Below are 15680 nucleotides of genomic sequence, written 5' to 3'. Positions count from 1 at the left end.
ACATGGATAGGTAAAATTTAGACGACCATCATGTATAAGTATTTTTGAATGGAATCAGCGCAATTTAGGTATCTCACAATAAATATTTCGTGTTGTTACCAAAGGTAACAGTACACATGCAAATCCTTCATTGATACAATTCAAAGCAGATGGTACAATTTAACCAATTCGTCGGCTAAATAAAAATCATAAAAATCATATCGATGACCGTCCCTTTAAGTAACACATTTTGATTATGTTCATTTAATCCTAGATATATAAAGATAGATAATCACTTTCTTATTCAATATAAGCCAAGATATTAAGTTTGTATATGCAAAGAGATTCGCGTAAATAAAATATCCACATTTAACTCAAACCTGGTAATGGTACAATGACTGCCTTTACATTAATATTAGTTATATACCATCCAATCCATCCATCAGCCGCCCAATGTGACGGCGCGGATGGAACGCAGTAATGTGGCAACATCTATCACTCATTTTATCGACGAAATTGCCAGTGACATTTCCCTCAGTAACGCTGCAACAGTAATCCTGAGCGTTCCAACAGTAATGCTGCTGAAGTGGAACTAGCGTTGAAAATTTTCGGAAAAATGCCGTTTCTTTCCAAACGGCTCGTTTTTTTCGGATTTTTACGGAAAAAAACCATGAGATTACCGCTTCAATTTTTCCGAAAAAAACGATATAAACAGGTTTCAATCGGTTATTTTTCTTAATACTGGTGATATTTGAAATCGGATCGGTGTCAGTGTCAGTCAGTTCAGTTGTCACAGTTGTGTCATTAGGCTTATCAGTCGGTTGGTTTTTTTCTTTAAAAATCCGAAATAACGGGAAAAAAACGAAAATTACATAAATTTCCGAAAAAATCATTTGATATTTTCCGACATTTTCAACGCTAAGCGGAACAATTGTTTGACATAATTATTGAGAGTCATAATGTAATGATTGGCAGATTATCATTAGTCATTATTCTAAAACAGTTAACTTTTCAGGATTTTCTTACCGTTTTAGGTTTGGTTTGGTCTTAGGTTTGTTTTATGGCAATCCTGAAAAGTTACGCGTTTCTGAGAAAAACCAAATTATGACTAACGAAAATACGGACAAACAATACATTATGACTTAAAAACTTTGTGGGAAACAATAGAGACCCGCTACTGAAGCCATCATTCGAATTTCACCTTTAAGATAATCCTTCCCGTAGTCGGGTCAAAATTAAAACTTCAAGATCAACTACAAGTGGGCTTCATAACGTTTTTGCAACACCTACTCTTTTTGACTGTTTTGTTTCCGCTACCCAAACGTTTTCTTGAAGAGATCGCTCTTTATAAGACTGCCTGTTGTCTGCATGTATCTTTAATCAATTGTTTTTCTTTATGTTGTATCTTTTATTGAGGAGTGCCAAAAGTATTATATTATCTATTTATATATCTACAAGCTGAAAGAAAAGAGTTGACGCTTTGGAGATGTGGTGCTGGAGACGGATGCTAGGAGTATCGTGGACAGAGTTTCGTAAAAATGACTCCATATTAAAAGAACTCGGCATCAGACAGCGCCTATCAACCACAGTGGAGTCACGCATTCTGACTTTCTTCGGCCATGTTTCTCGTCGTGGTAATGACTCCATAGAGCGTCTCGTAGTGCAGGGAAAGGTCGAAGGCACCAGGCCACGTGGTAGATCACCAATGAGATGGACAGACCAGATCAAGGCCGCAACAAAGTGCTCGGTTTACGAATGTACCCGGAAAGCTGCAGTCCGCGACGAATGGCGCCGTATTAGCAAGATCATCACTCATCGAGATTCACAATGATGACCACGACCACTCTGGCAAGAGTGTATCGACTAAGAAGAAGAATATCTACAAGAGTTTGACTACAAACGAAACGACCAATATCCCTTTACCAGGCTGACATTTCAAAAATAACAATTGAATGTTAGTCTTACTTATCGAAAATAGAACACATGTTTGAAGTGCCGTATGTGGGAAATACATATACAGGGTGATTCAGGAGACGTGAGCAGGACTAATACTGCGCATTTCGTAAATTATAAGCAACACTTTCGTATCAGTATTAGTGAGGTTAAGGTTAATTTTCTAGTCGTGTTGAAAAAAAAAAGTTAATTTATTTACGACACGCGTGGTCACCCTAAAATTAGAATACTAAACTACCGATATTTCTGTGTCAAATTGAATGTCACCACTGTCATCGCGGTCTGGTTACTTTTGAATACTCGTATCTCACTCAAGTTTGAGAGTTTATTTTCTTCGTAATCAAAAATTAAAGAGGTTTTATGCTTATTAATTAGGTCTTGTAGGGTGACCATGATCGTAGTGGATTAAATTTGCCCTCACCAAAAAGTTAAATATAGGAAAAAGTGTAGTTGTTTCACCTAAATACGACGGTGATCGATCAATTATCAGTTACTGAGTGTGCAGGATTAGTCCTGCTCACGTCTCATGAATCAGCCTGTATATCCCTTAGCCTGGTAAAGGTTAACTTGACGAGTCCAACCAATCAGCGCTATGGAATCTAGAGAATAACGAAGCGCAACACCCGAGCATTGACTCGGAATTCCCTTTGCGATGGCAATCACACGGAAAAGCCCGAAGACAATTTTCCTGCTCAGAAAACGTTATTATAACAAGTTAATGATGGTACGGATTGGATCTAACACTTATCAGCGGTTGGTAAATAAGCATTGACTTATGAAAAAGTTTGTAAAGCCTGACCAGTAATGGGTCAAACAGATCACTGTGTTATGTCTTTCCTGTAGACATACACAAGAGTTAAGGGCTATAAAGGTTAATTTTCTTATTTAACCCTTATCCACGTGAAAAGGTCCTCCTTTTATTTAGAGAACTATGATAAAATGTATACTTGATCTGGTACTTGCAACCCCGGCAGTCGCTTCAATCTCGGTATCAGAGAGTATGAGTGGCCTAGTGTCCGAAGAGCTGCATCACAAGCCCCTTGATATATCTATACAAATAAGGTCACGCTTCGCTACTCAAATAAAGCATACTTCGGAAACCAATAATAGCGAAGCAGTGAGAAATTTTCGTAAAGCCAACTATCCACTTCTTTATTCCCTTCTTTCACAGGTAGACTGGTCAAGGCTATATCTTATAGATAAGTTAGATGAGGCTGTAGATTTTCTATACAATAAGATAAATGATATAATTGAGACAGCAGTTCCGCTTAAGAGAAAAGATACAAGTGCCACAAAGTACCCCAAATGGTTTTCAGCTGATTTAATTTATTACATCAACTTGAAAAATAGTTACCATAAGTTATACAAAATTACTAGGAATCAACAATATTATGCATTTTTCTATTATTATAGGAAACTTGTTAAAACAATGTCTGAGGAAGCTATGAGTAATTATCGAGATATTATACAATCAAACATGACACGCGACCCGAGTTCCTTTTGGTCGTACGTAAAGATGAATCGCGAGGGTCAGGAGCCAGCTGTATTCGGCGACTTGTCCCCGCGACAAGTGGCGGACTCATTTGCTAAGTTTTTTCAGAGCGTCTTCCTCGATAAGCCGCCTACCCTAGACGCTAAAGAAGCGATGGAGTCCTCTAATAAAGCTGCCGTGGGCTCAACCCATGTGCATATTGAGCATATCCATTTAAGTGAAGTCCGCGCGGTTTTGAAGAAACTCGCGTCCAAATTCACTCAGGGACCAGACCATGTCCCGCAGGTTATTGTCAAGGACTGCCACGAGATCTTTGCAGCACCCCTTCATTATATTTTTAATCTCTCAATCAAACAAGGGCAATACCCTTCCCTTTGGAAAACCTCAAAAGTAATACCCATTCATAAGAGTGGTTCTAAATCCGAAATAAAAAACTATAGACCAGTGGCAGTCTTGTGTGTATTTGGCAAGGTATTTGAAGCGGTAATATATGCAAGGCTATTCAATCAGCTAAAGGGAGAATTTTGTGATGAACAACACGGTTTTTTACCACAAAGGTCAACTACGTCCAACCTAATGAATATCACTACATTTATAGCGAATAATCTGGAAGTTCACAAGCAGGTTGACGTAGCGTACTTTGATTTTCAAAAGGCGTTTGATCGGGTTGATAACGGAATACTATTGAACAAACTGGCTCAATGTGGTCTGTCGTTGAAGCTTCTTGGTTTCATGGCTGACTACATGTCAAAACGGATGCAATTTGTGCAATATCAAGGATGCAAGTCTAAACATTATCAAGTAACATCTGGCATAGGTCAAGGAAGCAATCTCGGGCCTTTATTATTTTTAATATTAATAAATGATCTTCCGGCACAAATATCTCATTCCTTTTGTCTAATCTTTGCCGATGATGTAAAACTGGCTTATCCTGTTGACGACTTGCGGGATACGGCTATACTTCAGGTTGATATAAATCGAGTACACCAATGGGGCATAAAAAATAGTCTCGCGCTTAACATTCCAAAGTGCTCTATAATCTCATATACACGGTCAAAATCTCCATACCACAATGATTATCACATAGCGGGTGAAAAGATAAGGCGAGCTGCCTTAGTAAAAGACTTGGGCACTTGGTTTGATCCACAGATGACATTTCATCACCAGGTTCTTCAAACCTGCAAAGAGGCCCAAAAACGTATGGGTTTTGTTAAGCGGCAGACCAAGCACTTTTCAAGTAGACGGACTCTGGATCTGTTGTACTATTCATATGTTAGAAGCAAACTAGATTGTAACGCCATTGTATGGAACCCTCATGAAGACAAATATGTCCTAACAGTCGAAAAAGTACAAAAATCCTTCGCGAGATACTTGTTTAAGAAAATGTATTTTTACTATCCGTATTTGTATCCAACCCCGTACGTATTGGGTATGGTGGGATACCAGACACTCGAAGCTCGAAGAAATGTAGCCTTGGTACGATTCTTGATTCGTTTACTACGAGGCCAGACAAATAACAGCTACCTCTTAGCGCAGGTATCTTTCAACGTTCCACCTGTTTCAAGGCACAATCTCCGTCCTCGTAAACTACCCTTACTCAACCTCCCAAACACCAGTACCAAGTCGAATTCCCACTCACCTCTCTACCGAGCTCTAAAGCTTATTAACGCCATATTGGCCCAAGACGATTCATTGGACTTATTTTCGACTCCTGAACCGAGATTCTTAGCCACAGCCGGGCGCTACCTCGAGGCTATAGTCGCCCCGAGCACCATTAGTACTGATTAGATAATAATATTATTTAAGTTATGACATACTGTTTTTTTTTTCGTTAATAATTTATTAATTATTATAGTTATGTATAATTCAATTTAATGCTTATATTCCTATGTGTCATGTTTGGTGTATACTGTAAGTGACATTATAATAAATAAATAATAAATAATAAATAATAAATAAATAATAAATAAATAATAAAATCATTGCTTACATGCCCACAAGCTGTTAACTATTGCCCACAGGAGAGAAAAATGTGCTGTTCGCGATAACACGCTAGTTTTCTCTCCTGTGGGCAATAGTTAACAGCTTGTGGGCATGTAAGTAATGATTTTATCATAGTTCTTTAAATAAAAGGAGGACCTTTTCACGTGGATAAGGGTTAAATAAGAAAATTAACCTTTATAGCCCTTAACTCTTGTGTATGTCTACAGGAAAGACATAACACAGTGATCTGTTTGACCCTATTAATATATGATCATTATCAAGAGGGCGCTGTTATTCTCATGTATAGTGTATCATGTGGCAGTTCAGTGTAGTATGATAAAATTAGTTCCAGTGAAATTTCGCAACATGGCGTTGGCGCGTGATCATATATTCCTGTACGGTTACCATCAGTTTGTCACTGACGTAAACGCCGTCGAGAACGTAATTTACTTTCTATACATCTCGCTCGCACGCGCATATTAGTGCAAACGGGACGTATAGAAAGTAAAATACGTTCTCGACGGCGTTTATGTCACTGACAAACTGATGGTAACCGTACTGGTCAGGCTATAAGTACTTAATAATGTTTGTACGCTTCCTAAGTTACTTTGGCCATATAATGAGAAGGGGAGACGGAAGTTTGGAAAGGTTAATCGTTGCTGGTAATACTGATGGCAAAAGGTCACGGGGCCGTTCACCAGCACGATGGACTGACCAACTCAAAGGCGAGGGACCATCTCAGAAATTCTATGACGTGGTGAGGAAAGCGATGGACCGGAATCGATGGCGTGAGTGTGTTCGTGCTCGAACAAAACCCACCAACCACGATCATCAGTCATGATGGATGCGACCAAGAAGAAGAGAATGTTTGTACTGCCGACTTTATGACGTCACATTAACTACCCCCACCACTTTCGCGCTTGTCATATCATATACCTATTTGTGTTCAGGACATTATACTGAATGCATATTTACCCATATCCGAGATGACATGAACGAAAAGTAAGTAAAAGTAGAAAACAATAAGCTCGTATAAATTTAAACTTTTAAAATCAGTTATTATATTCATTAAGTACCTATAAAAGGAAATTGTATATATTACAATTTCCTTTTATACAAAATATACCCATTGGAGTCCGATTTTGCGTCCGTTGCGACTTGCGAAGTGAAAATTGACGCTAATCGGATTATCTGTAAGCCTATTGAAACCTTTATTTGGATTTAATTTGCCATCAGTCGGTATTGAGGGCGCATTGACTTTTATATGAGTGTTATTGAGATCCATTGCGAATAAAAATGAGATAAATTTGTTAAATTTGAATAGATTTTCACTTTTCCATCCCTTATATTTGATATATATTTATGTGTCTATTATGTTTGTAAATATATTGCAGGTGTATGTGCGTCTATGGGTTATTAATCTCTAATTTTAGCTGTTTACTTATAACGTTGTACATATTATTATGAGTTTTTATTTTTCCCGCTACCTAAAGGGGGTCTACCTGGGAGAGAGCGCTGTTTATTGACAAGACTGCCTGCTGGTGTTACTTTATTTTTCGGGTGATTTATTTGTTAGTGACGTTTTACTTATTTGTGCAATAAAATAAAGGATACTTTATTATTTGTCTTCAAAATAGACAGTCATTGAAAGAGCATCAATTATACTTTGTATTTTTAAGTGACAATGACGCTCAAACTAATTGATTTTATACATGACACGCGGAGCATTTGTCATGATAATGACATACTGAAAGCACACTAATCGATACACCGATTTGATTTTTCTGTAAAGACGAGTACCTATAGTAGTACTTTCCACAAAGCAACTGACAGGGAGAAGTGGAGAGCTGCCAGAGGGAAAATTAGCAAGCGGAGTCACGATCCTCAGCATCAGTGAGGGACCGACTTAGAAGAAGATACTAGTATACGTACAATATTTACCCGAACGGCATATAATGTGGCTGCCAATTGGGACTCAGGCTTAAGAAACTAAACGTTCTATTTAATTACACAAACGGGTCTACCGCGATATAATTAACGGCGCGATTCGGGAAATGAATTACAGATTAACTAGATAATAGTAAAGATAGGTATGTGACGTTCCACGGCAAAAGGTACCATTGCTCCGGCTGAATATTGGAGCGGCGTTAATAATAGCGTAAGCGCCAGCCGCCATAAGGTACCTTTTGCCGTGGAACGTCACATAAATATCTTTACTATTTCATATCTAGTGAATCTCGAATTAATTTCCCGAATCGCGCAGTAAGAGTCTTTCCGTGACCACAGCTGGTGCAACAGCTGAAACGTCGGAAGGTAAAAACAATGAAATTATATCGCGGTAGACCCGTTTTTTGGTGTAAACTAAATATGTGTACAAAACGCGAGAGTTTAAAGTATTAAACTAAACGCTCTGCCTGATTTTTTCATTACTCTCTATCCCAATGACAAACCACTTTACCCTATTTCCTGAAATATATACATATACATATTATAAGATACATATCTTTCCTTAAACCGTCAAAATCCGGAACACACACATTAGGAAACTGTGTGTGGGATTTGAATGGTTAAATCGCAAATAAGCAAAAACGAAACTGGAAAAAGTTTAATATTGTTATACGTATATGTGCAGAAGTATTTATACATCTTATCTTCTTGCCCGTAACTACAACGTCTGAACATCTTCAAGTGAAATTATACATATATGATATGTCTCGGGCTAGGTAGTATCGTATAACTACAAGATTAAAAGAACTTACCTGTAAGTGAACTAAGTGAAGTTCCATTTGTATTAATGCGATATGCGTAGCCCGAGACACAAGGCACCCTCCCGCCCTGTACTATCGCTCACACTGTTAACTGTACATCGGTGGACTTTATGCCTTTTGTAATAAGGTCCACCGATGTACAGTGTTGCTGTTTGTACATTCCTAACAGTAATGTTTTCCCCTTTAATGGAAGTTGGAGTTCACAGGCAAGGGCAAGGGCTCAGTGATTGCAGGAGTGCTCTAAAAGGGCCCACAGATTACCACTTCGCCGGACGATATCAGCCCGTCAGTTGAACGCAAAAGCTGACAGTTCCGAACAACTGACAGGCTGATATCGTCCGGCGAACTGGTAATCTGTGGGCCCCTTAAAAGTAATGAAGTTGTCAGCTGTGTCATCCAGTTTTATGTTTTTATATGCGGCCAACTCTCTGAATAATATATTACGTGGAAAGGTGACTTCTTTCTTCTTCCAATAAAATAAACCAATGTATACTGGGTGGCTACAAAATAACTGCATTCCCTTTGCCAGGGAGGTTTTGGGATTATACTGAGCAACTTTTACTATGGGACCAACCCCGAAATCGCGAAAATGAATTTACCCTCCCATAGAAAATGGACCACCCAAAATGTATGAAACAGTCAAATTTTTTTTCGCGATTTCGGCGTTGGTCCCGTAGTAAAAGTTGCTCAGTATAATCCCAAAACCTCCCTGGCAACGGAAAAGCAGTTATTTTTTGCCACCCTGTATATGTAATATGTATGAAATAATGTTTTGATGTTTGTTGCTTAATTTCAATCAGGGGTATACATTATTCAAAAGTAATTAAAAGTTAACAAGTATTAATTAGTTAATTTAAGTTTTATCCCTTTCTTCAGATCAGATTAAGACAAGCGACTTAAAGCTAATTGCGGCTTATAGCGAGTTTATGAAGAACGCCATTCAAAAGTAAATACAAAAGTCGAATATCTGTTTTACAATAACAACAAACTGGCTATACTAATTAACTTAATTGAGACTGAGCTTTTAATAATTACTTACAGGCCAATTCGAACGTACACTGACATCAGAATTTAATCTAAATGATGTCATTTTGTTATCGTGCATTTCACTCGTACTTGTCCGTACATGTATTGGCGCGAGCGAGACGCACGATAGCTAAATGGCATCATTTTAGTAGATTTTGAAGTCAGTGTACAGTTCGAATTGGCATTTTACTTAAATGATCGATGATGACACGCATAAATTATGTTAATACGGTCTACTAGGTATACAGTCTCTACATTTTAGGGTTCAGTAATGCATGAAAACAAATATTTTTGGGTAATATTAAAAGCTAAATGGCCGCTGTGGCATTTGATTCAGCTTTATAAGTTTGATCTCGATTTGATATTTAAGATATCGTAATAGTATATTAAGGTAAAATCGTCTCCATCAAGCGACGAATTGACGGCATACGAGCCAAGGGGGTGATTTTTGAATTTCGTCACTCGAAAATCGTTGAATATTTTTAAATACGAGCGATAGAAAATAGGAATCATAGGTATTGACCACTCGTTTTGAATTCTATTAGTAGAATTTAAATTCCTAGTAGTGGAGATATTATTGAACGTACACGAAATCGAGCGGTCTAATTTCAAAAATCGGCCCCCTGGATTAAAACTGGCGACCTCCGTATTGAAAGTCGGACGTCAATTGAATCAAATCGGCCACCACCGCTTTTATTTTAAGTGTTAGTATTTCGAGTTCTCGCCTCGCAATGGCACTTATTAGGACCAAATAAATACACTCAGCGTCACTGAAATCGCACACCTTCGTATGGTGCGAGCGATTGTGAGCGATTCTAGCTCTTAGTGAAATAGTTTTGCCTTATTCAACTTGACATCATTTAAAATCGAATTGAATAACCTTTAATCTGATGTCTCTTTTGTTAACGTGTTTTATTCATTGTGAAGATTGACGGCCTTTGAAAGAATAGCTTGCGCCCGAAGGAGTGCGAATTCCGTGACGGTGAGTGTATTAATGCAATAAATAGATATTTCTACCACAGTATTTACTATAAACCTATAAACTATACACGGAATCCTTCGTACGAGAGTGGATTTCCCTATAGATCTATTTGAATAAGAGCTGGTAAAATTGTTTTGTTTTTATTCGAATGGAGATAAACACAAACAGTTTAACAGTATATTTCTTCAGTCTCAGACAAAGTAAACAAGAATACAAAGGGCTGCTTAGGGATCTTCACTTACATAAGTCATTATACCTATAGGTACAGACGTTGAGGAAAATGCTTGCTAATAAATATAAATAACCTAATCTATGCTGATGGTATCACTCATTTACTCATCCATCTTCTTCACGATGCAGAGATAAGTAAGTAAAGTTTGATGAAATATATTGTTCGACAACAAAGGCTTTAAATGTATTAATATGCTTTCTTCGTGCCGGCCACAATACAAAACTATAGCTAATGTTTGTATCTAGTTGTATTCTTAGTTAGGTTGAATTTCACTTAGAGTCTGTGCGGAAAGAGAAGAGTCGTGGAATGTATTGGGCCCCATATATTCCACGACTCTTCTCTTTCCGCACAGACTCTATTCGAAAATTTTACGAGACAAATGAAAGACTCCTTTGTTTTTTTTTTAATGAAGGTTGATATTCCGTCGAAGCTGTAAAATAGTGTAGATACAATTATTCATCCTAATGTACAATCAGCTGCATAGATATTTGTTTGCACGGGGGAAACACTGAGAAAAAATCGTTTAAAACAATTGAAATTGCATTAACATTTAATGCTTTAAACAGTTCCATATGAGCCTATTGAACTAAGCAGTAAACTTTACTGTTTGTACTAACGAACGAACGAACGTACAATAGTTGATATTGTAATAGCAGTTAATCTTAATGAAATAATTTTAATGTGTGCTCGATAGCTCATATTTTTTTCAGTGAAGTCACCTCTCTCTGCAGCTACCTGTACATTGGGCGGCACACGTACACCAGGATAGGTAGGTCAATATCAGAGCGTTTTTTTGTCTTTTATTTCTTGGGCATAGTTATGGCGAAGTGTTTCGATATTTCATTGATAATTTCGTTCGTCTGGTAGAAGTCCCTGGACGCTACTAAACCACCAGAATAATAATTGAAATGTAGAGACGTTTCGATAAAAATGTGTCCAATGAAATTGAGCTCTTGTATCGCCCGTAATATTGAACCATGTACCGAACATAAAATAAGTACAATATTATAAATAAAATAGGTACCGGTTTCTGACCTAAACATTAACGGGTTTGAGTAAATGGCTCTAATAGTAATATTAGGTACACACTATATAATTCCCATCCCGAATACTTGGAAGACCCAACCGCGCAGGGAAGACGACGCCATTAGAGAGGCTTGTTGTTCAGGGCAGAGTGGATGGCACAAGACCGGCAAGACCCAGATTGCGGCATTCAATGCGATGGACCGACCAAGTTAAAGCTCTCGCCGGGTCACTTTTAAATCTGTGCGCGTGGAAAGCAATAAGGCATGGCGGGAAACAACGAAAAAGGCCGTACAACGACCTCAATGACCACGGCTGCTCTGACAGGAGTATCCGACTAAGAAGAAAATACTTGGAAGCCTGGAACCGTACGTGACAGTGGGCTCTCACCTCCATATGGACGAGCTGGTGGTCGTCACCCGCGGCTCCAAGTACAGCAGCAAGCTGGACCCGATGTCGTCATACACTTCCATCCGTTTGTATGAGTCGCGTCCTCTCGCGTACCTGGAACCTTAACACGTGACAGTTGGCTCTCACCTCCATATGGACGAGCTGGTGGTCTTCACCCGCGACTCCAAGTACAGCAGCAAGCTGGACCCGATGTCGTCATACACCTCCATCCGTTTGTATGAGTCGCGTCCTCTCGCGTACCTGGAACCGTAATACGTGACAGTTGGCTCTCACCTTCATATGGACGAGCTGGTGGTCTTCACCCGCGAGTCCAAGTACAGCAGCAAGCTGGAGCCGATATCATCATACACCTCCATCCGTTTGTATGAGTCGCGTCCTCTCGCGTACCTGGTACCGTAATACGTGACAGTTGGCTCTCACCTCCATATGGACGAGCTGGTGGTCTTCACCCGCAACTCCAAGTACAGCAGCAAGCGGGACCCGATGTCGTCATACACCTCCATCCGTTTGTATGAGTCGCGTCCTCTCGCGTACCTGGAACCGTAACACGTGACAGTTGGCTCTCACCTCCATATGGACGAGCTGGTGGTCTTCACCCGCGACTCCAAGTACAGCAGCAAGCTGGACCCGATGTCGTCATACACCTCCATCCGTTTGTATGAGTCGCGTCCTCTCGCGTACCTGGTACCGTAATACGTCACAGTTGGCTCTCACCTCCATATGGACGAGCTGGTGGTCTTCACCCGCGACTCCAAGTACAGCAGCAAGCTGGACCCGATGTCGTCATACACCTCCATCCGTTTGTATGAGTCGCGTCCTCTCGCGTACCTGGTACCGTAATACGTGACAGTTGGCTCTCACCTCCATATGGACGAGCTGGTGGTCTTCACCCGCGACTCCAAGTACAGCAGCAAGCTGGACCCGATGTCGTCATACACCTCCATCCGTTTGTATGAGTCGCGTCCTCTCGCGTACCTGGTACCGTAATACGTGACAGTTGGCTCTCACCTCCATGTGGACGAGCTGGTGGTCTTCACCCGCGACTCCAAGTACAGCAGCAAGCGGGACCCGATGTCGTCATACACCTCCATCCGTTTGTATGAGTCGCGTCCTCTCGCGTACCTGGTACCGTAATACGTGACAGTTGGCTCTCACCTCCATATGGACGAGCTGGTGGTCTTCACCCGCGACTCCAAGTACAGCAGCAAGCTGGACCCGATGTCGTCATACACCTCCATCCGTTTGTATGAGTCGCGTCCTCTCGCGTACCTGGAACCGTAATACGGATCTGTTCGTAATGTAATAATAAACGGTGGGAGAAATTTTAATTAATCGTCGGCTGAGAATACTTTTGTGCCATATCCATTTTTGAGAAAATCGTTTTTTAATTATTCCTAAAATAAGAACTTTCAACAGAAAATTATCACAAAAGTGTGACATATCCACAACTTTTGTGTCATGTCATACATTATGCGTTTAACATTTACTCATCAAAACGGATATGGCAAAAATAAAAATGCTTTCATTTCATGATTACCACTGTATTCACAATATTTGTTTGGTACTATAAATAGTAAACATATATGCCTAAATGATATATACGTTCAATATTTCCTAAATGTAAAACTTTCCGAAAAAAATTTTTTTTTTGCTTCTTTTCGCTCTCCTGCAAACCATGTAAGTGGCGTATGGCACAAACGTATTCTCACCCAACGTAATAGTAAACAATAATTATTATTTACGTACCTATATTCAGTGTTATTTTATACGGTCAAATGCTTATAAGATATCACAGCGATACGATACCGATATGTCAGTGTCAAAAGTGACATTGTTCAACCAAACACCTCACTTTTGACACTGACATCGGTATCGTATCGCTGGGATATATTATAAGCATTGGTCCGGGTTACATATGTCTTTGGTCCGGGCCTTCAGTATTGTAATTCAAAATAGCCTATAAGTAATTATAAATATCTGGGAGACCGAGCTATGCTCGGAAAACATATAAAAACTCAAAAATGCTCGTTTTCACAGAGATAAGACCTAGCTAGATCAATTTTTCGCCCCCGAAAACCCCCTATATAGCAAATTTCATCGAATTCGCTCCGAGATCCCCGAAATAATAAATATATAATAAATAAACAAGAATTGCTCGTTTAAAGGTATTAGATTAGATAATGAATAATGAGGATATCTCTATAAAAATACGGCAATGCATGAAATGCATCCCACTAAGTTCAAATAAAAAGCTAGCCTAGCGGGATGCTACAGCGTGGATATTAATAATCTATTTTATCCGGCAAAATAGACGTTGCCGATAGAAAATAGGACGGATAAAACATTTAATCTCCACAGTTTTACTGTCCACTTGTTATCTCATTTCCTATTTTCTGCAATATCGTTTAGTAATAATTTGCATTCTCTGCAAGTTAACCCTTTACCAGGCGAAGGGATATATTCCTCCCACATCTTATATCGGTTACCGTAGTCAGGTTTTAACTCCAAACCTCCTACAAAATATTTTGTCAATCCCTGAAAATAGTATTTTATGATCTTCATTCACAACACGCTTCTAAATCGCGTAATATATCTTTGGCAGCCGTTTAAATTCACTTAAACTCTAATTCCAGTAAACTACCGAGAAATTCGAACACTTTCCTTAATTTCTATGAAACAGGTCGAACAATTTTTTGATATTTTGTAGATTTTGAGTGTTGAAAGGTAATGTAATGTAATGAAAGGTAATTAGGATGTGGGTTGACATTATCCCATGGCCTTATTAGAGTTTAACTGTGCGGGAGCTATTCTTCCCATGGCCCGGTAAATGGTCTTGTCAAGTCATAAAAACTCACGTAAGTAATAAAACTGGTTTTGTGTTCAACCTAGAGCGATTCAGTGATTGATATAATGTTTCGTAGTAGATTTGGAGTTAAACCTTGACTATGATAACCGATATAAGATGTGGGAGGAATATATCCCTTCGCCTGATCAAGAATATAATAAGACAAAATCGAGTATGACAGTTAATTACTTAGACAGGCGATGGGATAACCGTAACCCACATTTATATTTCAAGTTTAAAGGAACATCTCCGACTTTCGTAAATACATTATTATTATACATTACAAGGCGTTTAATACGGTTGTAACAGTATATACAGTACGTATGAAGACACGCTAGTTCTCAGGGGCCTGGTAAAGGGTTAATAAGCAATCCTAAAGAGAAAGTTCTCAGAAGTTTAATAAGATTGTGTTCATAATGGAGGCAGTTCAAAGAGTTTCCAGTGCGGTACCAAGTTGGTCTTCCTGGTAGTTAACTAACTACTTAGTTTGTTACAAATTAGCTGACCATAGCTTGTTTGTTTTATTCCCATTACCGCTATATTTTTTTATTTCTAATGAAGAAAGAGGTTCGGTATTCCTGTAAAATAAACCATGTTGGTATCTCATTACCTCATCACTACACCTCATAAAACAGTCCCTCTCCGCGTCTATCTGTTCTGTGTATGTTATGTATGTTCGTGATAAACTCAAAAACTACTGAAGGGATTTTATGCGGTTTTCACCTAAGTATCAATAGAGTGATTCTTGAGGAGGGTATAAGTGTATAATTTGTTAAGGTTTTGTGTAACCCGTGCGAAGCCAGAGCGCGTCGCTAGAGATTTCTATGAAAGACTAGTGGTCAAACATTTTGTTGGTCTTGACTAAATATGAACTTGGCTTATTATAAATATGCAGAGGGTACAGCGAAATGTAATATTGCATAGACACATTAACATTATGAATGGAATTCATTCATAAAGCGGCCATGCATATTTGCAGCTGGGTG

General features: G+C 39.0%; 1 protein-coding gene across 1 annotated transcript in view; it reads right to left on the bottom strand.

Moving 5' to 3' along the window:
* LOC134796467 (uncharacterized) overlaps positions 1-13215 on the bottom strand; it is a 69241-nt gene extending 56026 nt beyond the window's left edge. The window contains exons 1-8 of the mRNA XM_063768660.1: positions 13199-13215; positions 13005-13118; positions 12858-12971; positions 12711-12824; positions 12564-12677; positions 12417-12530; positions 12270-12383; positions 11976-12089 (exon numbers count right to left, since the gene is read on the bottom strand). Of these exons, the coding sequence (XP_063624730.1) occupies positions 11976-12089; positions 12270-12383; positions 12417-12530; positions 12564-12677; positions 12711-12824; positions 12858-12971; positions 13005-13118; positions 13199-13215 (815 nt within the window). The remainder of the gene's footprint in view (positions 1-11975; positions 12090-12269; positions 12384-12416; positions 12531-12563; positions 12678-12710; positions 12825-12857; positions 12972-13004; positions 13119-13198) is intronic.
* Positions 13216-15680: the final 2465 nt, after the last annotated feature.

The sequence above is a fragment of the Cydia splendana genome, chromosome 13 (assembly GCF_910591565.1).
Source record: "Cydia splendana chromosome 13, ilCydSple1.2, whole genome shotgun sequence".
Lineage (NCBI taxonomy): Eukaryota > Metazoa > Arthropoda > Insecta > Lepidoptera > Tortricidae > Cydia > Cydia splendana.
The sequence above is the reverse complement of the archived record's forward strand: the minus strand, read 5'-3'. Positions and strand labels throughout refer to the sequence as shown.